At 43.4% G+C, this 26,071-nt stretch overlaps 1 protein-coding gene across 6 annotated transcripts in view; it reads left to right on the top strand.

Annotated features, from left to right (window-relative positions):
* Positions 1-26,071, top strand: part of ptgr2 (prostaglandin reductase 2) — a 56,830-nt gene that overhangs the window by 27,052 nt on the left and 3,707 nt on the right. For 3 of the 6 annotated variants that reach the window (XM_072264104.1, XM_072264121.1, XM_072264113.1), the window contains 5 exons: positions 5,072-5,263; positions 7,978-8,148; positions 12,999-13,208; positions 18,570-18,691; positions 20,690-20,777. In XM_072264104.1, the coding sequence (XP_072120205.1) occupies positions 5,072-5,263; positions 7,978-8,148; positions 12,999-13,208; positions 18,570-18,691; positions 20,690-20,777 (783 nt within the window). Of the gene's footprint in view, positions 1-5,032; positions 5,264-7,977; positions 8,149-12,998; positions 13,209-18,569; positions 18,692-20,689; positions 20,778-26,071 lie in introns of those variants that run through there. The other 3 variants (XM_072264128.1, XM_072264136.1, XM_072264143.1) reach the window with 3 other exon arrangements.

Genomic DNA, 26,071 nt, shown 5'->3' with positions numbered 1-26,071 from the left:
AGGCTGAAATGAGCTGAAAGGGGAGGACAGTGGGCTACAGAAGAAAGGGAAGTAGGAGGTGTAATAGAGGAAGGTGAGGGGAAGGGGTAAGTGGGGAGTGAGAATGGGGAATAGAAAAAGCAAAGGGGGATGGGGGAAGAAATGACCAGAAATTAGACAAATTGATGCACATGCCATCAGATTGGAGACTACCTAGACAGAATATGAGGTGTTGCTCCTTGAACCTGAGAGTGACCTCATGCCAGTAGGGGAGGACATGAACTGGCGTGTCAGAATGGGAAGTAGAATTAAAATGGATGACCGCTGGGATCTAAAACTGGCTTGGTAAAAGGAGGTGAACTGTACTGGTGGACAATACTGATGAGTTAGTGTGATGTACAGTTCAGTGATAGATGGAGTTTCAGGGCGTTCTGATCACCACACTACAGGAAGAACAGTATTGCACTGTGGGGGGATCAGAGCAGGTTCACTTTACTTGGGTTGTAGCATTCAGCTTATGAGAGAAGAATGGATAGGCTGAGTTTATTCTCCTTGGCACATAGGATGCTGAGGGGGGAATACTTGAGCGAGGTGTGCAAAATTATGAGAGGAAGCATTGAGACAAATAATAAGAAACCTCTTCCAACAACAGAGGTGCTAATGTACCAAAGGGTATAGGTTGTGAGAGGGGCAAGAAGTTCAGGAGATACATCAAGAGTTCTTTATCTTCCTCGCCCAAAGAGTGGTTGGAATCTGAAATGCACTACTTGAGAAGGTGGTGGAGGCTTAAAGACGAAGAACATTTAAGAAATGCACTAAAACTTGTAGTTTTAGTATGGCTGGATCATCAAATTTGTACAGCAGGATTACATTCTCTCTGGTGCCTTGTTCATTTTACCAACTCATCAGTGATGTCTGTGATGATTCATAATCAGGATTATTAACACTGACGTATGTCGTGAAATTTGTTGTCTTGTGGCAGCACTACAGTGCAAGACACAGAAAATTACTACAGATAGTAAGAAAATAGTGCGAAAGCAAATTAACAACATCATGATCATTAGCCATTCAGGAATCTGACGGTAGAGAGGAAGCTGTTGATTATTTTCGGACTCTTGAACTTCCTCCTTGATAGTAATGAGGCAAAGAGGGCACTTCGGATGGTGAGGGTCTTTAATGATGGATGCTGCTTTCTTCAGGTATTGCCGCTTGAGAATGTTTTGGACGGTGGGCAGGGTTGTGCCCATGGTGAATGTTTTGGACGGTGGGCAGGGTTGTGCCTATGATGAATGTTTTGAATGGTGGGCAGGTTTGTGCCCATGATGAATGTTTTGGATGGTGGGCAGGGTTGTGCCCACGGTGAATGTTTTGGATGGTGGGCAGGTTTGTGCCCATGATGAATGTTTTGGATGGTGGGCAGGGTTGTGCCCACGGTGAATGTTTTGGATGGTGGGCAGGTTTGTGCCCATGATGAATGTTTTGGACGGGCAGGGTTGTGCCCATGATGAATGTTTTGGATGGTGGGCAGTGTTGTGCCCATGATGAATGTTTTGAATGGTGGGCAGTGTTGTGACCATATGGATGTTTTGAATGGTGGGCAGGGTTGTGCCCATGAATATTTTGGACAGTGGGCAGTGTTGTGCTCATGATGAACGTTTTGGATGTTGGGCAGGTTTGTGCCCATGAATGTTTTGGACGGTAGGCAGGGTTGTTCCCATGAATGTTTTGGACGGTGGGTAGGGTTGTGCCCATGATGGAGCTGGCTGAGGCTGCGGCTCTCAACAGTCTCCTCGATCTTGCACATTGGAGCCTCCATACCAAACAGCGATGCATCTAGTCAGAATGTACATCTGTAGAAATTTGCTACACGTTTGTGGTGATGTACCAAATCTCCTCAAATTCCTAATGAAGCTGCAGCTGCTGGTGTGCCTTGGTGATTGCAATAAAGTGTTGAGGCAAAGGGTAGTGGTGAATATGCTTTGTTTTTCTGACTGGAAACCTACAACAAGAACATAGCAGAAGGATTAGTGCAGGGACCTTTAATATGTAAATTGACTTGGACAAGAATGAAAGTGATCTGATTAAGTTTTGTTACATACCCTGTAACTGGGTTGCCAAACCAGCAGAGGTGGACCACTTAGTTGGAGTCTGGTTTAACAGAAGCTAATAAAGTTTTATTAAAGAATAAGTAACACAGTACTTTAATCGTAAGGATATAAATGCAACAGGTTAGCAATGATATAACACACATGTACACAGAACTAGGGTAATGGGAATCAACCAAGCTCTGTCGCAGTCTAGGGGTAAAATGATCAGTCTCAAGTGACGCAGAATTCAGTTCAGCTTAGTACAGTTCGCAGTAATCGCTGTTGTGCCATTAGAGAGAGAGAGAGAATGCAAATTTCGATTCAAACAGACCTTTGTTCTTCGCAGTTAGCTCTCGGGCAGACCCTTTGTTATGTCTTCTGTGGTCACCGACTGTGACCCCTCTGCTCCGGATATGACCGTTCTTCTGCGGTGAACCCGGCACCCAGGCAAGGGCGGACACACACCCCAGGTTCCCGCCGATCGTACCCTTTCACCCTGTGTGTGTATGGTCGGTTCCCACAACCAGACCTTCAGACTTCCACCAACTTGTGGGGGCACACCGCTCTTCCAGGGTCTCGTGATCTCGTGGTGTGTCCCGTGCCTTAGCGAACCTGTTCTTTTTATCCCCCTGCGGGGGTATCGCCTGTCCATCAGACTTCAAACAGTTCAGGTTCAAAGCAACTGGTCTGTCAATACTCTTAATTGTTTCTTTTCGGGTATCTCTCTCCTCTCTCATTAACATTTTGAAAGCTTCTTCATTGTCTCCCTTATCTCTCTCATCAATATCAATCTTCTGATAACTTGGTTTGTCGTCACAGTTTACAGTTGACATGAAAATTAGTAGAGTTATAGATGGCAGTGAAGATTGTTTTGAGGATAGAGCTGGTCATGGATCCCTCTGAAACATTGGGCAAATCAGTGGCAGATAGAATTGAATCCAAACAAGTGTGAGGTTATGTATTTTGGGAAGTCAAAGTCTGGTAGGACGTAAAATATAATTGATGGATTTTGCTGTACAGAGAGCCGTACGAGAGCAAGTCTGTGGCTCACTGAAGGGGTGACACAGGTCAGAATCAGAATCAGGTTTATAATCACCGGCATGTGTCGTGAAATTTGTTAACTTAGCAGCAGCAGTTCAATGCAATACATAATCTAGCAGAGAGAGAAAAATATATATAATAAGTAAATCAATTACAGTATATGTATATTGAATAGATTAAAAAATTGTGCAAAAAAATGTATATTAAAGAAAGTGAGATAGTGTCCAAGGGTTCAATGTCCATTTAGGAATCGGATGGCAGAGGGGAAGAAGCTGTTCCTGATTCGCTGAGTGTGTGCCTTCAGGCTTCTGTATCTCCTACCTGATGGTAACAATGAGAAAAGTAATGCAGCCTGTCAGAATGCTGTCCAGGGTACAACTATAGAAGTTTTTGAGTGTATTTGCTGACATGCCAAATCTCTTCAAACTCCTAATGAAGTATAGCCGCTGTCTTTCCTTCTTTATAACTACATCGATATGTTGGGACCAGGTTAGATCCTCAGAGATCTTGACACCCAGGAACTTGAAACTGCTCACTCTCTCCACTTCTGATCCCCCTATGAGGATTGGTGTGTGTTCCTTCATCTTACCCTTCCTGAAGTTCACAATCAGCTCTTTTGTCTTATTGACATTGAGTGCCAGGTTGTTGCTGCGGCACCACTCCACTAGTTGGCATATCTCACTCCTGTACACTGTCTCGTGACCACCTGAGATTCACCACCTGAGATTCTACCAACAATGGTTGTATCATCAGCAAATTTATAGATGGTATTTGAGCTATACCTTGCCATACAGTCATGGTATATAGAGAGTAGAGCAGTGGGCTAAGCACACACACACCTGAGGTGCACCAGTGTTAATCATCAGCAAGGAGGAGATGTTATCACCAATCCACACAGATTGTGGTCTTCCAGTAGGAAGTCGAGGATCCAATTACAGAGGCCCAGGTTCTGCAACTTCTCAATCAGGTGGCTAGCATAGTGAAGAAAAGCATATTGTAGAAAGTACGAGAGTTGCAGGTGTACAAAGCACTGGAGTATTCTGTATAGTTCTGGTTGCTAGGCTACAGGAAGGATGTGTAACAGTAGAAAGAGTGCCAAAGAGATTCAGTAGGATGTTTGTGCTTGGTATTTAGGTAGATCCCTATTAACAGCCATGTTCTTGCTCTTCTGTACATTCTTATTCTTAAGAGCACAATTTGATGGTTACAATTAATGTGCAGTACTTCCATTTATAAAGGTGTTAGACACAGCATTAGAGCCATCACCTTGTTAGAGAGTTGTGGCCTCACCCCAGACCAGAGTCTTGAGAACAGCGTCAGGGTGTGTGTTTTAGTGGACAGCAGAGGAAATTCTGCACTGTTTAAGCTGCCATTTTCAGAGGGTAACTACTGAACTAAGCATTCTATTTTGGCTGAAAGTTAAAGATTTGATGGAGTTAAAAGGAATGCAGTATGCTTTGTGGTGCTCAAACATTTAATTCTCAATAAGTGTCACTTAAACCAACACTCTGGTCATAACTTTTCAGTTTGTGAACATTGCTGGGCTTGCATTGATGAATGAAAATAGGACTTGGTTTTTTGAAGGTCATCATCAACTGCAAAGGTCTTGAGGGCATGGAGAATGTGCAAGGGTTCTGATCATTGGGACATTAATTTAAAAGAACGGGGCATTCACATACGTCTGAGTGTCTCTTCAAAGGATGGATCATAGAAATCTAGAACACTATACCCTTGTGCTGAGGTTGGGTGTCAAAATACAAATTTCAAGACATGTTTGGTGAGAAATAGAGGACTATTTAACTAAAGCAGGTAACTTAAGGGATAATGCAGACCAACAAAATTGGAATTTAAAGATTGGATTGCTTCCAAGTTCATTCCCTTTCTTCATTCCAATCTCTGCTGAGTCAATGCAAAACTAATTTTAGTTTCAGATTTGATGGTTGGCTTGGATTTGATCTTGGCAGCGTTGCAGGATGAATGAAGATACCGGTGTGCAATATTTGCTTCCTTGGCAAGTATCCAAAGTCACTGATGGTGGAGGAGTTGGAGTGGTTGAAGAGAGTAAACACCTGCTGTTTCAGAAATGGGATGTTGTGACTTCAATGAACTGGCCTTGGCAGAATTACGCCATTGTGGATGGAGAAATCCTAACAAAGGTAATTTGTCACTTAATGGCTTCCATTTTAATCCTGTCCGAGATTGGGAGCACTATGCCAGTTCAGTCTCCCTCAATCCCTTCCCACAAGTCTTTTTTTGAAATATTACGACATTTTAAATTGTGTATATTTCAGATTTTGAACTTGGGACAATTGAGTAACAGGTCTTTGGCACCAGCCTAATCAATTTCTCTGATGCTTTGTCAACAGTCAGCGCAAGGCTAACTATGGCTCAATTGGGAGCATCTTAAGTCTGAATTAGAAATCAAAGTTGTGATTTATGAATGAAGTGTTAAGTTGGATTCCTGTCAGCTCTCAGAAGCAGGCTGAAGATCTCGTGGCAAGATCTCTAGAAGTTATCCCTCAATTAACATCAGCCATATATTGAAATGTTTTTCTAAAATGGAGTGGGGGACATGGCAGACTGTAGTGAAACAGAGCCAGGAATCAGCAATCAAAATGTCCACTGCAGTTAGTGAGGTAGGATGAAAAAGGTAGATGTTGTGTTGCAGCAGTTTAGACCTTTGAATAAACCCTATCTGGAATACTGTTTAGTTCTGAATGCGATAAAGAAATGGAGATACTTTTGCCTTGTTAGGGCGTTCGGATTCGCAGCATAGGGAAATCTACAGTAAGGAAACATGGCCTTAGAATTAGAGTCAGGTCTTGTGTGAAGAATAGTGCAAATCTGAAACAGTTGTAGATATTGGGGGAAATGGAAGAGGAAACAAAACAATTGATGTTTCGGCACCTTTATTCGGCGTGGACAAAAACAGATCTGGATAAGTCATGCTAATTGGGTTGAAGTAGAAAGGAGTTGAGTGAAGTAAGAGAAGCAAATTAAAGGGCTTATTCCTGCTTAGATTTTTAATTATTTATTAGAACTAAAAAGTTTAAGAATAATTTGATAGAGGCCTTCTGGTTAGGGTGGTATTGTGAGATTCTATCCTTTTCAAAGATCAGACTGTTCAGAGGTTTAAGGAGTAGACTGGTTTGTTAGTACATAATGGGAAGACATGGTAAACAAATGTGGCATGTAACAGGACTGAGGCAGTTTGTTCAAGTCGGATTAGTGAGCAGTGAGATATCCCAGTCCTGCTATAGGCAGCGATCATTATCTCGATATAAATCAAGATACCATGCCAAGCCAGCATAAATGGGCTAGCCAAGGCCAGCTCCAGCTCTGAGCTGTTGGTTAGTTGCCTATTTCTATCCCTTTGTGCATATAAGTACCCTACTCTGTATTAACTCTCCTCACTAATGGTCCAGTCACAGGCAGATACCATGAAGAAATCCTCCCTCATTTCTTCAGCCAGAGGCTGGTGAATTCACTACCACAGGTGGCTGTGGAGGCCAGGTCATTGGGTGTATTTAAGGCAGAGATTGATAGGTTCTTGATTGGACACGGCACCGAAGGTTACAAGGAGAAGCCAGGAAGTGAGGCTGAGGAGGGGAATAAAAGGATTAGCCATGATTCAGTGGTGGAGCAGACTCGATGGGCTAAATAGCATAACTCTGCTCCTGTTTCTTATGGTTTCCTTAGGGAATGTAGTTGTATACTTTCATCTCTGACTTTACTCAAACTGTACTATGTCTGAATTAGACAGTAGGATAAGATCCTATGACATTGGAGGTGACATTTTCTCATGGATTGAGGATCAGATAAAGAGAAAATGAGAATTGGTGTAGATGGGTGGCAGCTGTTATTAATTGGCAATCATATGGACAAGTGCTCAAGCCTCAACTATTTACAATCTATATTAAAGACTTGGATGAAAGAACGGATTATGTGGGAGCCAGGTCTACTTGTGTTTCAATGCAAGCTGGAAAGTAAGTTGGAGGAAGATAGTTTGTAAGCAAGAATGATGGATTTTCCCAGAGGGCAAAACATTTGAAAAATGAAGAACAAAGCAGGGAAATGTATAGCAAGTAGCATAAGCAAGCAAGTTAACATTCAAATGGGAAAAAATGTAGTGTATTTTTACAGAGGGATTTGACTCTCTCTTAGCTGAAAAACAAAATTTGTAAGCAGATATAGGGATCAATTGAATAATAGAAAGAGGTTGGAATGTGAAAGTAAGGAAGCATTGCTATAATAGTTTGAATGCTTTTTGTGGTGAATAGATTGCACTCATTGTGGTGAATACTGATTGGAGTTTGGTAAGAAATAGGGGTGGTTTTATTAAAGCATGTGTGATTCTAATGGCTGTTTGATTGGAGAGATAATGAAAGGATGTTTGTCGGAGCATCTGGAACCAGAGGATAGCTTCAGAACTAGAGGTTGTCATTTCAGGTAGTGATGGGGAAGTTCCAGATTGATTGCTCTGGTCTTGGGGAGGGCAATTTTATCAGTAAGGTACTGTTTCCTGAAGCTATAGTTTTGCAGTAGCACATTGTATAATGTTTCACCTCAATTTCAGTGAAGTGAAGAGGATTCTCATTGTTTTTATTTCCAGTCCAATATTATATTCCTTCAATAAAACAAGAGTTTGCATTTTATCACTTCATAATCTTGGGGCATTCCATTCTGAAGGGTATAAAATCTTTCACAGACTGTGCTGCAAGATTCACACAGCAATGTGACAATGTTCTATAAACTGGGGAATGTAAATATTCAACCTGCACTAGACCACATTCAGCTGTTTCACAGGTGAAGATTACTTCCATCATTATTGTTCTATTTCATGAGATTTTTTTTCTTTGTTTTCTTGTAGCTTGATCCTCAGCTTGTAGATGGGCACCTCTCCTATTTCTTGGGTGTTGCTGGTTTGCCAGGCTTGACTGCTTTGCTGGGTGTGAGGGAAAAGGGCCATGTGAAGCCTGGAGCAAATCAAACCATGGTGGTCAGTGGTGCTGCAGGAGCTTGTGGGATGTTAGCTGGTCAGGTACGTACAACATGTTGGTCACAAGCAACTTGTTTTCTCTCAAACACTTCTGATACATTTGATGTTAAAAGTTAACTTTCATTTCCCCACTGTTGCTTGACCTGCTGAGTGTACCGTTTGTTTTCAGTGATTTAGGTACTCAGCACCTACATTTTCTTTTAAGTTTCACCCTCCTGCTGATTGCTTTATCACCTTTAATTGATCATCCTGTACCTTTTAGATTTACCATCAACAGCAACAGCGCAACAAATAAAGCAACAGCGCCTTTATTTCCTGTGGAGCATGAAGAAAGCTCACCTCTGTCCCAGGATGCTGACGGACTTTTACCGCTGTACTATGGACCATAGGGTCATTAGGATTTTCCTGGCAAGGTATGGAAGTAGATTTCCAGGCTCCTCTTCTGCGCAGTTACTGCTGCTGCCCAGGTTGGGACCCGGCTGGGTTTGAACTTGGGACCATCTGCCTCGAAGTCCAGTGCTGATACCACTACACCACCAGCCGGCCCAATGATTGAAATGCATTTCTCAATTCTGTATCTGCCTTGATTCATAATCCTTGATACTCAACACATTTTTTTATCTTAATTATGAAATTTTGAGTTGATCAGTTTTAATGAGATATTCTTTTCGAAGCTTCTCGTGATCTCTGTTCCTGTAAGTCATTTTCTCTCTCCGGCACAGCTCTCCACCCGAAGCCAGCTGGAAAGGAGGAGGGTTGAGCATGGAGCTAGCAGCCCCATCCCATAAATACCCAGAACTATAGCAAAGCCAACAGAAGCTCCAAAGACCTCACCTCTGGAAGGGAAGGATCTTTGCCTACAAGACATGAAGTTGCATAGTGAAAATTGTAAGTCTGTGGAAGCCACAGGGCTGATCGATCTTCGATCTTCTATCATCCAGCACCACTACCATCATTGGGAAAATCCTCAGGGAAAGTGGAAAAGAGACCAGCCAAAGAACACCTGGCGACACAACCTCGAAGCTGACACCAAGGAGATGGGCTGCACCTGGAGACAACTTGAAAGAGTGGCCCAGGAAAAATTACTTTGGCGAGTTACTCTCGGTGGCCTATGCCCCAGTAGGGCTGATGGCCTTAACTAACTAATTAATGCAATCACAGAAGCTTATACACATCATCTAGGGTGATGCCCTCGCTGGGTTAATTTGAAGTTCTGTGACAATCCTGTCAGATGGGAGCATATACCAAAGGGAAAGCTGTATCTGATAAATGGGAGATATTTCAAAGTGAGATTGAACTCAGAGTCATCAAGCATTAAGAGTAAGAAGCAAACAATGGGATTCTATAGGTACACTTAATGTCAGAGTAATGTATACAACATACATCCTGGATTTGAATGTCATGTTTAGATGATTAGTCACCCTCTCGTTGGGGATGGTTATTTTCTGGCGCTTTGTACTGCACTACGGTTGCTTGCCACTTAGCAATCCATGCCTGCATGTTTTGTGCTTCTCACTGTATGCGGACATGGATTGCCTCATTTACTGAGGGGCTGTAGATGAAATAAAACATTGTACCATTGTTTGTGAACTCCCTCCTGTTGGGTGGAAGGTTATGGAAGCAACTGAAGAGTGCTGAGCTTGGGGTATTTCCTTGAGGGACTCCCATGGTGATGTCCTGAGATGGGGATGATTGATGTCTAATAAATAATAACAATATGGCTTTATGTAGGATGTGATTCCAACACCAATCTGATTTCCTCTTGATTTACGTTTGAATTTCAGTTTCATCTTGGTTCCTTGAGCTGTGAGCATGCTCTGTTGGCAAAGGAATTGTGGGAACACTTGTGGGTTTCCTCACTGATTTGATTTGAAACAAGTGACATATTTCATTGTTTGTTTTGACATACATGTGACATATAAAGGTAATTATTAGATCTTTAATCTCCAGTCTGTTTGAAAATCTGCAAAGGTAAGGAGAGTTTTTAAAAAAAAATGAAATTAAGATAATTAAAAAATATTCCTGCTACCTGTTCCTAAATCCCGAAGTGGGACAGATGGGGAAGCCTCCCGTATACCTCTACTCAAAGTCACAGTTGTGGATGTAAGGTCTGCCTTCCAGAGAGTAAACCCATGGAACATATCTGAATCAGATGATGTCCATGGTGTGTCCTTCAATCCTGCACAGAGTAGCTGGCATTCTTGACCTCTCCCTCCTTCAATCTAAGGTTCCCATCAACTTTAAGAACACCACCATCATCCCAGAACTTAAGAAAAACAAGGTAATGTGCCTTAACGACTACTGCCGGCTGCTTTGACATCCAGTTCTCACATTCACCATCATGAAGCTGGTCGTGGCATACATTAACTCTAGTCTCCCTCACAATCTTGACCTGCTGCTGAAACAGATCTAAGAAAGATGCCATCTTCCTGGCCCTACAGTTGTCACTGGAACATCTGAATAGTAAAGACACCTCCTGCATGTTAGATTTCTTTTTTATTAACTATAGCTAGGCCTTCAATACTATAATTTCAAACAAATTAATCTCCAAACTGCTCTACCTGGGTCTCAATACCTTCCTCTGCAACAGGATCCTTGACTTAGTGACTAATAGTCAACAATCAGATGTAGAGTCTAACTATATGGTGTCATGTCAAAACCTTTCCCACAATGTCAGCGGAAAAAGGGCTGGTCATTGACTTCAAGGAGGGAGGAAGTGCCCGAGCTCGCGTTTACATCAGTGCTGAAGTCGAGAGTGTTGGAGCTTGAAGCTTCTAGGAATGAACATCACCAATAGCCTTTCCTGGTCTAACCATGTTGATGCTATGGCCAAGAAAGCTCACCAGCACCTCTACTTCCTCAAGAGGCTAAAGAAATTTGTTATGTCCCTGTTGACCCTCACCAGTGTTTATTGATGCACCATAAAAATGATCCTAACCAGATGCATTGCGGCGTGGTACAGCAGGTGCTCTGCCTGTCATCGCAAGAAACTGCAGATCAGTGGACACAGCTCAGCTCCTCATGGAAAGCAGCCTGTCCTCCATGGACTTTGTCTACACTTCTCACTAGGTAAAGCAACAAACAGAAAGATGAAGAAGGATCTAGTGCTTTCCCAGTGTATGTGACAAATAAACTCTTCTCGGTCTTCCAGCTGGGTACAGGTATCAATTATAACCGACATTTCGATGACAAGCACTGCCACCTTCTTCAGGGAGCATCAGGGATGCGAAAGATTAAGCATAAAGACCTCACCGATCCCAGATATTGTCTTTGCTCCTATCGAGCAGAAGATACAAAAGCCTGAAAGGGCATATATCAGACTCAAGGACAGCTTCTGCCTTGGCTGTTACAAGACTGTTTAACAGATCTCTAGAATGTCAGATGGACTTTTGACGTCAAGGTGACCTTGCACCTTCTACCTGCACTGCATTTTCTCTGCGACTGTAGCACATTATTCTGCACTGTTATTGTTTTACCATTACACAAGACACAACCTTGGCACATGACAATAATAACTCAACTTAGCAATTTAATTTAATTTAGCAGTTATCTTGCTTCACTGGGTAATGAGAGAGGGCTTTGATTATTTTCTGCTTGGCAGTTTGGTGCTGCTGTTGTTGGGAGCTTCCTGACTTGGTAACTTGAAGTGTGTTGCTAGGCAGAGATTATTTTCCTGTTCTGCTGCAGAGTCTGTAGGAGCACAGTTTACACTGTATATCCAGGAAGGAGTTTGGAGCAAGTTCCCAGTCTTTGAACAGGAACTCCATCACTTTCCATAGTATATTCCCTATCCTGTGTTTGTTGGATCTGAACTTTTCCAGATCTCTTGGAGTAAAAGACCTGACTCTTTGAAGATTGGCTCCAGCAACATTTCTCACTGCTACTATCAGGCAGGAGGTACAGAAGCCTAAAAGTCCCATTCCACCAGGCTCAGAAACAGCTACTTTCCTCCAGCTATCAGGTTCTCGAACCACCCTGCACAGCCCCAGCAATGGAATAAGGTTGTGTGCTAGTGGAATTGTATAATTTATGCACAATTTATATTCTGTGTTGTCTACACCTACATGCCTGTGATACTGCTACAAGCAAGTTTTTTTTATTGTACCTGGACTTCACTGTATTCGTGTATTTAACAAACCTGATTTGACATTTGTCGGTCTCTGATGTTTTTGATCTTTTGTAAATTTGCTGGATTAAGTTCAGAAAACAAATCCATTACTTGGGGGTGGAGGAGTTGGGAAAGATGTGCGACAGGAATGAAAATGTGAAAATTCAGATTTTTCATTACCATTATTTGGAATTTTAGTCTTTTTTGTGGCCAGTGTGTAGAGTGGCAAAAAAAAATCAAAACAAAATGAGAGTTGAAGCATATTTGGATGTTGGTGTGGTTAATTAATAGGAGTCAAATTATTATTGTTTTAATAGCATTTAATCCAATGGGCAGTTTAAAAATAGGTTGTGTTGCATTTGGATTAAAAACTAGAGCGATTGTGCCCCATGGTTAAAAGTTTAAAATTTATTTTGAGTAATTTGTGAAGTTAAATTCATAGGTTAGTTGCAATCTGAACTGAAATTAGGATGTTAGTTAACTCGTTTCTTTAAATTGTGACTAAAAATATTAATATTATGTTTATGTATGGATAAAATAAAACTTGATTGCCCTTAGAAGTCATTAGGATTACTTAATAATACTTGTACATACAAATTGTAATTATTATTTGCTCAAAATGATACAGATGGGGTCCTTTATAATGTAATTTTGTGTTTAACACAGATTCTATGATTACATCCCATTTAGGAATGAGGTAGTGTCATGGAGTGTTTGGCTTTTCTCTCACATTTTAAGGCAACAGAGTAGTTACTGAATTGCCTAACATTGTAACTGTCACCAGATTGCTCGTCTTGAAGGATGTTCAAGAGTGGTTGGGATCTGTGGCACGGATGAGAAGGTTCAAGTTTTGATCCGCAGGATGGGTTTTGATGCTGCCATTAATTACAAAAACGATGATATTACAGAAAAGCTGTCGGAATACTGTCCGAGTGGAGTGGATGTTTACTTTGACAATGTCGGCGGCCACATCAGTGATGTTGTCATTAGTCAGGTATGGATCTTAAGGGTTGAAACAATTGAGGGATTACAGACTGTCCATAGCAGATAATATCTTTACAATATCAGTAGTTACCCCATAGAAAAATAATCAAATATCACTTCCTAACCCCAGCCATGTCAAACAAAACCGACCCCTTGCCAAGCAACGGCGGGGGGATATGTATGTTTGCTCCCTATTAATACTGCTGCCCAACTATATGTCTGTTTTTGTGGGGGAAAATCCATGCCAAAAGCCTCAATAAAAGATGAGCAGAAACCATTAAAATGCTTCTGATTCATCTGGACTCATTTCCTCTTTAGTTTTGCAATATGTAATGACCTTTATTGAAATGGGCTTTCAAATGAAGAACAGAAAAGCTTTCAGAAATTAGCTCAATCTCCTTTACTAGAGGTAACCTGGCATAATATTCATACTGGTGCTCCAAGAGGACGAGACAAAGCTTCCTTCCCTCTATGTTCTTGGCAGGTGATTTTGCCTGAAACAGCTTGTGACTGGTTGGATCTGGTACCAAACAAGATCTCAATGATAAAACACTTAAGGCCACAAGATAGGAGCAGAATTAGGCCATTTGGCCCATTGAGTCTGCTCCATCATTTCATTATGGCTGATCTAATTTTCCTCTCAGCCCCAATCTTCTGCCTTCCTGTATCTCTTCATGTCCTGACCATTTAGGAATCTATCGGCCTCTGCCTTAAATATAAAGACTTGGCCTCCACAACTACCTGTGGCAAAGTATTCCACAGATTCACCACTCTCTGGCTGAAGAAATTCCTCATCATCTCCATTCTAAAAGGACGCTCCTCTATTCTGAGGCTGTATCCTCTGGTCTTAGACTCTCTCACCATAAGAAACATCCACTCTGTCAAGCCCTTTCACTGTTTGATAGGTTTCAATGAGGTCACCCCTCATTCTGCTGAATTCTAGTGAATACAGTCCCAGAGCCATCAAACACTGTTCATGTGGGAAGCCTGGAATCATTTTCATGAGCCTCTTTTGACCCTGTTCAGTTTCAGCACATTCTTTCTAAGATAAGGGGCCCAAAACTGCTCACAGAACTCCAAGTGAGGCCTCACCGGTGCTTTATAAAGTCTCAACATTACATCCTTGCTTTTATATTCTAGTCCTCTTGAAATGAATGCTAACATTGCATTTGCCTTCCTCACCACAGACTCAACCTGCAAATTAACCTTTAGGGAATCCAGCATGAGTACCTTTTTATTTTCTCTCCATTTAGAAAATGGTCACCGGTTCATTTCTTCGACCAAAGTGCAGTGCTGTACACTTCCTGACACTGTATTCCATCTGCATTTCTTTGCATATTCTTCTAATTCAAGTCCTTTCGTAGCCTCTATTTCCTCAAAACTACCTGCCCCTCTACCCGTCATCATATTGTCTGAAAACTTTGCAATAAAGCTATTAATTTCATCATTCAAATCATTGTCATAAAACATAAAAAGGATCAGTCCCAGTACAGACCCCTGTGGAACACCACTGGTCACCAGCAGCCAACTAGAAAAAGCTACCTTTATTCCCACTCTTTGTCTCCTGCCAGTCAGTCACTGCTTTGTCCATACTAGAATCTTTCCTGTAATACCCCAGTCCGGTAGCTTGTTAAGCATCCTCTTGTCTGGTACTTTGTCAAAGACCTTCTGAAAATCCAAGTACACAGCATCAACTGATTCTCCTTTGTCTAACCTGCTTGTTACTACTTCAAGGAATTCCAACAGATTTGTCAGGCAAGATTTTTCCCTTGAGGAAAGCATGTTGACTGTGGCCTATTTTTTATCATGTGCCTCCAAGCATCCTGAGATCTTATCCGTAATAGTCAACTCCAACATCTTCCCAACTACTGAGGTCAGACTAACTGGCCTATAGTTTCCGTTTTTCTGCCTCTCTCCCTTCATGAACGGTGGAGTGACATTTGCAATTTTCCTGTCTTTGGGAACCATTCCAAAATCTAGTTATTCTTAAAAGATCATTATTAATGCCTCCACAGTCTTTTCAGCCACCTCTTTCAGAACTCTGGGGTGTACACCATCTGGTCCAGGTGACTTATTTACCTTCAGACCTTTCAGTTTCCCAAGAACCTTCTCTCTAGTTACATTAATTTCATACACTTAATGACCCCGACACCTGGAATGTCACAGTGAAGGTTGATGCAAAATACTTATTCAGTTAATCTGCCATTTCCTTGTCCCCATTACTACCTCTCCAGCATTGTTTTCCATCAGTCCAATATTCATTCCCACCTCTCTTTTACACTTTATGTAACTTTTGGTATCCTCTTTAATGTCATTGGTTAGCTTACTTTCATATTCCATCTTTACCTTAATGACTTTTTAGTTGTTTTGTGTTGGTTTTTAAAAGCTTCCCAATCCTCAAACTTCCCGCTATTTTTTACTCTATTATATGCCCTCTCTTTGGTTTTTATGTTGGCTTTGACTTCTCTTGTTCAAGTAGTAAAATGACACGATAAACATCAGTGGCCCAAAACAAAAAAAAACAAAGATGCTGATTTGAGGTTTTTAAGGGCATTGACCAAATAGTTGTTCAGAGTGCAGAATAATAATATCTTGCATATGAGAATGATATGTTGGTTGAGAAAGGGAATTCCAAGGTTGAAGGTCTATTTTTTGACCCATGCCCTTTAACCAAAAATCAAGCATAGTCTTAAATTTAACTTCCAGCCTGAGGAGAAGAGCTGGAAATTTTGAAACATTGAAACGTAGAAAATAGGTGCAGGAGTAGGCCATTCGGCCCTTCGAGCCTGCATCACTATTCAGTACGATCATGGCTGATCATCCAACTCAGAACCCGGTACCAGCCTTCCCTCCATACCCCCGATCCCTTTAGCCACAAGGGCCATATCTAACTCCCTCTTAAATATAGCCAATGAACTGGCCTCAACTGTTTCCTGTGGCAGAGAATTCCACAGATTCACCACTCTCTGTGTGAAGAAGTTTTTCCTAATCTCAGTCCTAAAAGGCTTCCCCTTTATCCTCAAACTGTGACCCCTCGTTCTGGACTTCCCCAACATCGGGAACAATCTTCCTGCATCTAGCCTGTCCAATCCCTTTAGGATTTTATACGTTTCAATCAGATCCCCCCTCAATCTTCTAAATTCCAATGAGTATAAGCCTAGTCGATCCAGTCTTTCATCATATGAAAGTCCTGCCATCCCAGGAATCAATTTGGTGAACCTTCTTTGTATTCCCTCTATGGCAAGGATGTCTTTCCTCAGATTAGGGGACCAAAACTGCACACAATACTCCAGGTGTGGTCTCACCAAGGCCTCGTACAACTGCGGTAGTACCTCCCTGCTCCTGTACTCAAATCCTCTTGCTATGAATGCCAGCATACCATTCGCCTTTTTCACTGCCTGCTGTACCTGCATGCCCACTTTCAATGACTGGTGTATAATGACACCCAGGTCTCGTTGCACCTCCCCTTTTCCTAATTGGCCACCATTCAGATAATAATCTGTTTTTGCCACCAGAGTGGATAACCTCACATTTATCCACATTAAATTGCATCTGCCATGAATTTGCCCACTCACCTGACCTATCCAAGTCACCCTGCATCCTCTTAGCATCCCCCTCACAACTAACACTGCCGTCCAGCTTCGTGTCACCTGCAAACTTGGAGATGTTGCATTTAATTCCCTCATCTAAGTCATTAATATATATTGTAAACAACTGGGGTCCCAGCACTGAGCTTTGTGGTACCCCACTAGTCACTGCCTGCCATTCTGAAAAGGTCCCGTTTATTCCCATTCTTTGCTTCCTGTCTGCCAACCAATTCTCTATCCACATCAATACCTTACCCCCAATACCATGTGCTTTCAGTTTGCACACTAATCTCCTGTGTGGGACCTTGTCAAAAGCCTTTTGAAAATCCAAATATACCACATCCACTGGTTCTCCCCTATCCACTCTACTAGTTACATCCTCAAAAAATTCTATGAGATTCGTCGGACATGATTTTCCTTTCACAAATCCATGCTGACTTTGTCCGATGATTTCACTGCTTTCCAAATGTGCTGTTATCACATCTTTGATAACTGACTCTAGCATTTTCCCCACCACCGATGTTAGGCTAACCAGTCTATAATTCCCCGGTTTCTCTCTCCTCCTTTTTTAAAAACTGGGGTTACATTAGCCGACTATCCTTTTATGTAGGGGAGTAAGATGTTTTCCCATGTTATCAACTGGGACAGCTCTAATATTGCCTGGTTTTTCACTGGACACTCAATCTCAGGATAATATATGGTGACGTATCTGTATTTTGATAAGAAATTTGCTTTGAACTTTTACTAGACACTAGAATACTACAGCACAGTACAGGCCCTTTGGCTCTCGATGTTGTGCCGACCCATATATTCCTTAAAAAAAAAAGGTACTAAACCCACACTATCCCGTAACCCTCTATTTTTCTTTCATCCATGTGCCTGTCCAAGAGGCCCCTAATGCATTAGTCTCCACCACCATCCCTGGCAAGTCATTCCAGGCACCCACAACCCTCTGTGTTTTTTTAAAAAAAACAAACTAACAAACTTACCCCTGATGTCTCCCCTAAATTTCCCTCCCTTAACTTCGTACATATGCCCTCTGGTGTTTGCTATTCATGCCCTGGGAAACAGGTACTGGCTATCCACCCTATCTATGCCTCTCATAATCCTGTTGTCTTCTATCAAGTCCCCTCTCATCCTTCTACGCTACAAAGAGAAAAGTCCCAGCTCTGCTAACCTTGCCTCAGAAGACTTGTTTTCCAATCCAGGCAACATCCTGGTAAATCTCCTCTGCACCCTCTCCATAGCTTCTACATCCTGCCTATAATGAGGTGATCAGAACTGAACACAATATTCTAAGTGTGGTCTGACCAGAGATTTGTGGAGTTGCAACATGACCTTTCTACTCTTGAACTCAATCCCCCTATTAGTGAAGCCTAGCGTCCCATAGGCCGCCTTAACTATCCTATCAACCTGTGCAGCGACCTTGAGGGATGTATGGATTTGAACCCCAAGGTTCCTCTGTTCATCCACACTCTTAAATAACCGACCATTAACCCTGTACTCACCCTTCTGGTTTGTCTTTCCAAAATGCATCACTTCACACTTAGCCGGATTGAACTCCATCTACCACTTTTCTGCCCAACTCTGCATCCTGTCTATATCCACTTGTAACCTTTGACAACCTACAGCTCCATCCACAACTTCTCCAAACTTCGTGTCATCCGCAAACTTACTTACCCATCCTTCCGCCTCTTCATCCAGGTCATTTATAAAAATCACAGAGAGCTAAACTCAAGGCTGTGTAATTTAGCTGAACATTTCAATGTTTTCTTTTAATCCAGATGAATAAAGACAGTCATGTCATTCTATGTGGACAAATTTCCCAGTACAACAAAGCTGTGCCTTACCCTCCTCCACTACCTTCTCACACGGAGGCTATCCTAAAGGAAAGAAATATCACTAGGTAACCAATTGACTCCTGTTTCTATTTACAGTTAGAGTAAGTATTTGTTTTGTAGCTTCATCTTTTGGAGAACAGTGAGAAGTTTTGGGTCTGTGCCCTTCATTCAGAGGGAGTATGGATTTAAATGAATTGTTGCACTCATTCTGTTAAAGGCTGCTGATCAGTGAGTTCCAGGATTTTGAACCAATCATAAAACAGGAATGATGAGAGATGTTCAAGACTGGGATGTTGTGTGATTCCCAGCCTCACTATTCTTCCAGATAGAAGAGATTGTTAGTTTGGAAGTTGCTGCCAAAGAGATGTTGACAAGTTGCAGAAGTGCATTTTTGAGAACAGTGATTCTTTTAATTTAGGTACCCACTCAAGTTCATGTTCATTGTCATAGGCACACTTACACATGGAGTAAATGCCATGGACGGTAGATTTTTTTGCATCAGCAACACAGTACATTACAAAAAAGACAAAATGAGTTAACATATACTTAAATAAACAAATTATGCTCAATCTGCAATGCAAATAAACATATTGACATCAGTGCAAGTTGAGAGAGAAAGTAAAAGAAATGTAGTGCAAGGTAGTGTTAGGGACTTGGGTCAGTTCAAGAAACCTAATGCAGTGAGGAAGAAGCAGTTGTTGAACATCGACATGTGGGTCCTCCTGCCTGATGGCAGCCTCAAGAAGGGGGTGTGACTTGGATAGTTGGAGTCCTTGATGATTGATGTCACCTTCCTGAGTCTTTGGTGGGCAGAAACGTATTGGTGATGGAACTTGCTGGGTCTATTACTCTCTGTAGCAGCTTGAGTTCTTGTGCATTGGAGTTTCCATACCAGGCAGTGATGGAAAACCAGAATCTCCAGATTTTTCCAATGTAAGTCTGTAGCCATTTGTCAGAATCTTTGACATGAATTTCCTTGAACCTGTAAGAAACAGACACTGGTGTGCTTTTATGATTACGACAATGTGCAGTGCCCAGGATGGATGCTCTGACGTTGATACCCAGAAACGTGAAGCTGCTGACCCCACAATAAGGACTTGTTTGTGTTTGCCTGTTTTCCCCTTCCTAAAGTCCACAGTTGGCTCCTTGGTTTTGTTGATGTTGAGCATAAGGCACCATTCAACCAGCTAACCCATCTCGCTGCTATGCTCCTTCTCACCACCACCTGGAATTCTATCAAAAGCAGTGCCGTCATCAAATTTGTAGATGGCATTAGAGCTGTGTGTAACCACACAGTCGTAGATGAAGAGCGCAAGGAGCTAAGCTTGAGGATAACTGGGTTGATGGCTAGTGAGTTTGAGATGAGGACTCTGAAGCACACTGATTGTGGTCTCCCAGTGAGGAAAGTCAAGGATCTAATTACAGAGGAGGTACTGAATTCTAGAAGCTTAATAAGTTTTGAGGAGATGGTGTTGACCACCATGTGGCATTCAGTGGACAACAGCTTGACAACACACACAAAATGCTGGAGTAGGCCTGGCAAAATCTATGGAAAAGAGTGCCATTGACGTTCTGGGCCGAGACACTTCATTAGGACTGGAGGAAAAATGTTGAGTCAGAGTAAGAAGGTGGGATGAAGGGAGGGAGAAACACAGCGGAACAGGTGAAACTGGGAGGGGGGAGGGGTGAAGTAAGGAGCTGGGAAGTTGATTGGGTGAAAGAGGAAGGGCTGGAGAAGAAGAAATCTGATAGGAGATGACAGGAGGCCATGGAAGAAAGAAAAGTGGGAGGAGCACCAGAGGGATGTGGTGGCCAGGTAAGGAGATAAGGTGAGAGGGGGAAATAAGTGGCGGGGGCGGGGGGGGCATTACCAGAAGTTTGAGAAGCATGTCCTGAAGTGTGTGCTGGTCCAGAACACAGCCAGCGAGATGGTATCTGCTGCAGACCTATTGAAGTGATAGCACTCTTTACTAATTGTACTCCATTTAAACTATTCAATGCTGTAATGATTGTATCAGGACTATTACTTCTCCACCTCCATTTTCCTTATTGATCTTCAACAGAGAGAGATTCTTGGTGACAAACTATTCGGATAACTTTGCCACAAGCCTGGTGCAGTTGACCCGGTGGCTGAAGGAGGGGAAGCTGAAGGTACTGTACCATGTTCTACTCTTGCTGCTTGTGTATAAAAACTATTTCAAGTAATCATGTCACAAGTCATGGTCACATTGGATGATTTTTGTCAATTACATGAACCATCTGTTCACTGTATTTACTTGATAAATCAAATTCTGCATTTGCTGCGAGACTATGTTATAGATGCAGGTGAGATTTTTTGCTGTGGCTCAGATTTCAAGCTTGGCTGAACAAATAGATTGGTTGTTCTCTGAACTGTCTGCATGGGGACCTTGGCCTCCATGGGCTGTAATGTCTATTTCTCTCATTGAGTCTGAAGCATAAGTGTTTAGTATCCTAATCCTGTTGCAGGAACATTAAAAGACCTTATTGTATCCGCCGCCACCACTGTTGCCGGCAGATCTTAAATAATGATGAGATGAAGTATAGCAAAGGGATGGGAGCCTGGTGGTGAATCAGTCATTGTGGAATCTGTATCAATGTAGAGGTCATTTAAGAGCTTCAAGTTCTTTGGTGTAAACATGAATAACAGCTTGAACTTGAGTACCCAGGACACCTTCAAGGAGTGGTGGCTCAGAAAGGCAGGGCCCATTATTAAAGACCTCCAGCACCCAGGGCATGCCCTTTTCTCACTGTTACCATCAAGCAGGAGGTACAGAAGCCTGAAGGCGCACGCTCAGTGATTCAGAAACAGCTTCTTCCCCTGTGCCATCTGATTCCTGAATGGACATTGAATCCGTGGACACTACCTCACTTATTCATATTACTTGTTTTTGCATGATTTTTAATCTATATACATATACAGTAATTGATTTACTTTATTATATTTTGTTTTTTTCTTCTATATTATGTATTGCATTGAACTGCTGCTGCTAAGTTAACAAATTTCACATCACATGCCAGTGATAATAAACCCGATTCTGATTTTGATTCAACCAGATCGGCACCCTGACCAAGAAAACTCACCAGTGCCTCTCCTTTGTCAAAAAATTCATACGTCCCCATGATTCACCAATTTTAATTTAATGCACTACAGAAAACATCTTAACTGGATGCATGACAGATTAATATAGTATTTGCTTTGTCTAAGGCAGCAAGAATTTGCAGAGAGTTTTGGCCACAGCTCAGTCCATAATGGAAATCAGCCCCTGCACCATGGAATCTGTCTACACTTCTCGCTGCCTCAGAAAAGCAGGCAACATAATCAATGCCCCCCCCCCCAACCAAGCCTGGATATTCTCCCTTCTTCCATTTGGAAGAAGGTAAATATTTAGAAAAATGTACCCTCAGGCTCAAATTAGCTTCTGGAAAAAAAGGTATTGTATGGACCTTTTGCACCATAAACTCCTGACCTTGCAATCTATCTTGGCATGGCTCTTGCACCTTATTGTCTGTCTGAACTGTACTTTCTTTGTAGCTGTAACACTATTCTGTTATCATTTTTCCCCTTGTACTACCTCGATGTACTTGTGTTGTGAAATAATCTGTCTGAATAGCATGCTGATTGGTTTTTCACTTCGTCAGTACATGTGACAATAAAACCAATTACAACTTCGATGCATGTGGGATTCATTCCGTCATATTCCCATTCTGACTGTTTCTGACAGCATTCGGTTTTCAGTCTTTACCAGCCACTAGCTGTATAATATGAGAACATTAAAACTGGAAACAGTGGTTCCCCCCCCCACCCCCCCACCCACCCACACACCCACACACACACACACACATGATCTCTCTCCACAGCACCCATTGAGCTGATATTTTGCACTGAATGACAATGTGTAAATTAGATAAACTCCTTGGGGCTAAAGGTTTATTCAATAGGTTGCCAGTGGAGTTGACAAAATAGCTATTCATGACAATGTTACTCAGAAGCTGAGAAAAATGAGGAAGGGATGCCACAGCTGCAGAGTCAGTTTACCGTGTGTCAACAAGCACAACTGAAACTGAATTCTGAGAAAATGTAGTGTAGCGATGCAGAGAACAGCAGAGCTGATAACCCTGTATCAGAGGAGGCTATGTTTATCCCATTTTTGTTTTAAGTATCTGCAGTATTGATTTATTTGGAGCTATGGCACAATAACCGGCCCTCTGGCTCAACAAGCCTAGTCTGCCCAGTTACACCATATAATCAATTAACCCACCAACCTGTACCTCCGGGCTTCAAAGTGTGTGAGGCAACTGAAGGGGCCAGAGGAACACCATGCGGTCATGGGGAGAACATAGAAACTCCTTGCAGATACTGTAGTGGTGGAAATGAGCCCAAGTCGCAGGCACTGTAAACAACAGGAATTCTGCAGATGCTGGAAATTCAAGCAACACACATCAAAGTTGCTGGTGAACGCAGCAGGCCAGGCAGCATCTGTAGGAAGAGGTGCAGTCGACGTTTCAGGCCGAGACCCTTCGTCAGGACTAACTGAAGGAAGAGTGAGTAAGGGATTTGAAAGTTGGAGGGGGAGGGGGAGATCCAAAATGATAGGAGAAGACAGGAGGGGGAGGGATGGAGTCAAGAGCTGGACAGGTGATAGGCAAAAGGGATATGAGAGGATCATGGGACAGGAGGTCCGGGAAGGAAGACAAGGGAGGGGGGGACCCAGAGGATGGGCAAGGGGTATATTCAGAGGGACAGAGGGAGAAAAAGGAGAGTGAGAGAAAGAATGTGTGTATAAAAATAAGTAACAGATGGGGTACGAGGGGGAGGTGGGGCATTAGCGGAAGTTAGAGAAGTCAATGTTCATGCCATCAGGTTGGAGGCTACCCAGACAGAATATAAGGTGTTGTTCCTCCAAACTGAGTGTGGCTTCATCTTTACAGTAGAGGAGGCCGTGGATAGACATGTCAGAATGGGAATGGGATGTGGAATTAAAATGTGTGGCCACTGGGAGATCCTGCTTTCTCTGGCATGAAACTAGCTGGCATGAACTTCAGATTGCGGCTCCTGCCATTGATCTCGCCGGCTCCAACACCTCAGGGCATATTCAAAACAACGACCATGGACACCTTCACAGCGATTGCGCAACCACCAACTGCGACTCCAGCCTTGAACTCCAGGCCGGGTCTTTGTGCTGCTATTGTGACTCCCGTCTCCCCTTCCCCCACCACCACTCTCCAATCCTGTCTCCCTCAGATCCCACCGTCAGCTCCTGGATCCTCAGAGGCTCCATCTTCCTCTCACCCCAACCCTCCCCTCTCCACTAACACCCCCAACCTCCCCCCTCCTCCCTCTGATCCCAGCTCTCAAGATTCCAGCCTTGAACTCCAGGCTGGGTCTTTATGTGCTGCTATTGTGACTCCCGTCTCCCCTTCCCCCACCAATACTCTGCAATCCCATCTTCTTCAGATCCCATTGTCAGCTCCTGGGTCCTCAGAGGCTCCAACTTCCTCTCACCCCAACCCTCTCCTCTCCATTGACACCCCTAGCCTCCCCCCTCCCTCCTCTGATCCCAGCTCTCATCCGTGCCGGGTTTTTACCATCCCCTCCGACCTTCAACTGTCGGAGGCAGAGCACTCTGTCCTCAGTAAGGGCCTCACCTTTGTCCCCCTTCGCCCACACCTCAGCGAGTTCCGTGCTCGCCATGATGTGGAACTTTTCTTCCGCCGTCTCCGTCTCCGAGCCTACTTCTTCAGCAAGGACTCTTCCACCCCCACCAATGACCCCTTCTCCCATCTTCAACCCTCCTCTTCTTCATGGACACCCCTGCTCTGGATCTCTTTATCGCTAATTGCCGACGGGACATCAACCGTCTCGACTTCACCGCACCTTGTCCCCATCCCAACCTTACTCCTTCAGAACGCTCTGCTCTCCACTCCCTCCGCACTAATCCTAACCTTATTATTAAACCCGCCGATAAGGGGGGTGCTGTTTTAGTCTGGCGTACTGACCTCTACCTTGCCGAGGCACAGCAACAACTCGCGGATACCTCCTCTTATTTACCCCTCGATCGTGACCCCACTAAGGAGCACCAAGCCATTGTCTCCCACACCATCTCCGACTTTATCTGCTCAGGGGATCTCCCATCCACTGCTACCAACCTTATAGTTCCCACACCTCGCACTTCCGGTTTCTACCTCCTACCCAAGATCCACAAACCTGCCTGTCCTGGCCGACCTATTGTCTCAGCTTGCTCCTGCCCCACCGAACTCATTTCTGCATACCTCGACACGGTTTTATCCTCCCTTGTTCAATCCCTTCCTACCTATGTTCGTGACACTTCTCACGCTCTTAAACTTTTCGATGATTTTAAGTTCCCTGGCCCCCACTGCTTTATTTTCACCATGGGTGTCCAGTCCCTATATACTTCCATCCCCCATCAGGAAGGTCTCAAAGCTCTACGCTTTTTGGATTCCAGACCTAATCAGTTCCCCTCTACCACCACTCTGCTCCGTCTAGCAGAATTAGTCCTTACTCTTAATAATTTCTCCTTTGGCTCCTCCCACTTCCTCCAAACTAAAGGTGTAGCTATGGGCACCCGTATGGGTCCCAGCTATGCCTGCCTTTTTGTTGGCTTTGTGGAACAATCTATGTTCCATGCCTATTCTGGTATCTGTCCCCCACTTTTCCTTCGCTACATCGACGACTGCATTAGCGCTGCTTCCTGCACGCATGCAGAGCTCGTTGACTTTATTAACTTTGCCTCCAACTTTCACCCTGCCCTCAAGTTTACGTGGTCCATTTCTGACACCTCCCTCCCCTTTCTAGATCTTTCTGTCTCTGGAGACAGCTTATCCACTGGTGTCTACTATAAGCCTACTGACTCTCACAGCTATCTGGACTATTCCTCTTCTCGCCCTGTCTCTTGCAAAAATGCCATCTCCTTCTCGCAATTCCTCCATCTCCGCCGCATCTGCTCTCAGGATGAGGCTTTTCATTCTAGGACGAGGGAGATGTCCACCTTTTTTAAAGAAAGGGGCTTCCCTTCCTCCACTATCAACTCTGCTCTTAAACGCATCTCCCCCATTTCACGTACATCTGCTCTCACTCCATCCTCCCGCCACCCCAGTAGGTTTCCCTGGTCCTCACCTACCACCCCACCAGCCTCCGGGTCCAACATATTATTCTCCGTAACTTCCGCCACCTCCAACGGGATCCCACCACTAAGCACATCTTTCCCTCCCCCCCCCCTGCATTCCGCAGGGATCGCTCCCTACGCGACTCCCTTGTCCATTCGTCCCCCCCAGCCCTCCCCACTGATCTCCCTCCTGGCACTTATCCGTGTAAGCGGAACAAGTGCTACACATGCCCTTACACTTCCTCCCTTACCACCATTCAGGGCCCCAAACAGTCCTTCCAGGTGAGGCAACACTTCACC

Source organism: Mobula birostris, chromosome 1 (assembly GCF_030028105.1).
Source record: "Mobula birostris isolate sMobBir1 chromosome 1, sMobBir1.hap1, whole genome shotgun sequence".
NCBI classification, from domain to species: Eukaryota; Metazoa; Chordata; class Chondrichthyes; order Myliobatiformes; family Myliobatidae; genus Mobula; species Mobula birostris.
The sequence above is the reverse complement of the archived record's forward strand: the minus strand, read 5'-3'. Positions and strand labels throughout refer to the sequence as shown.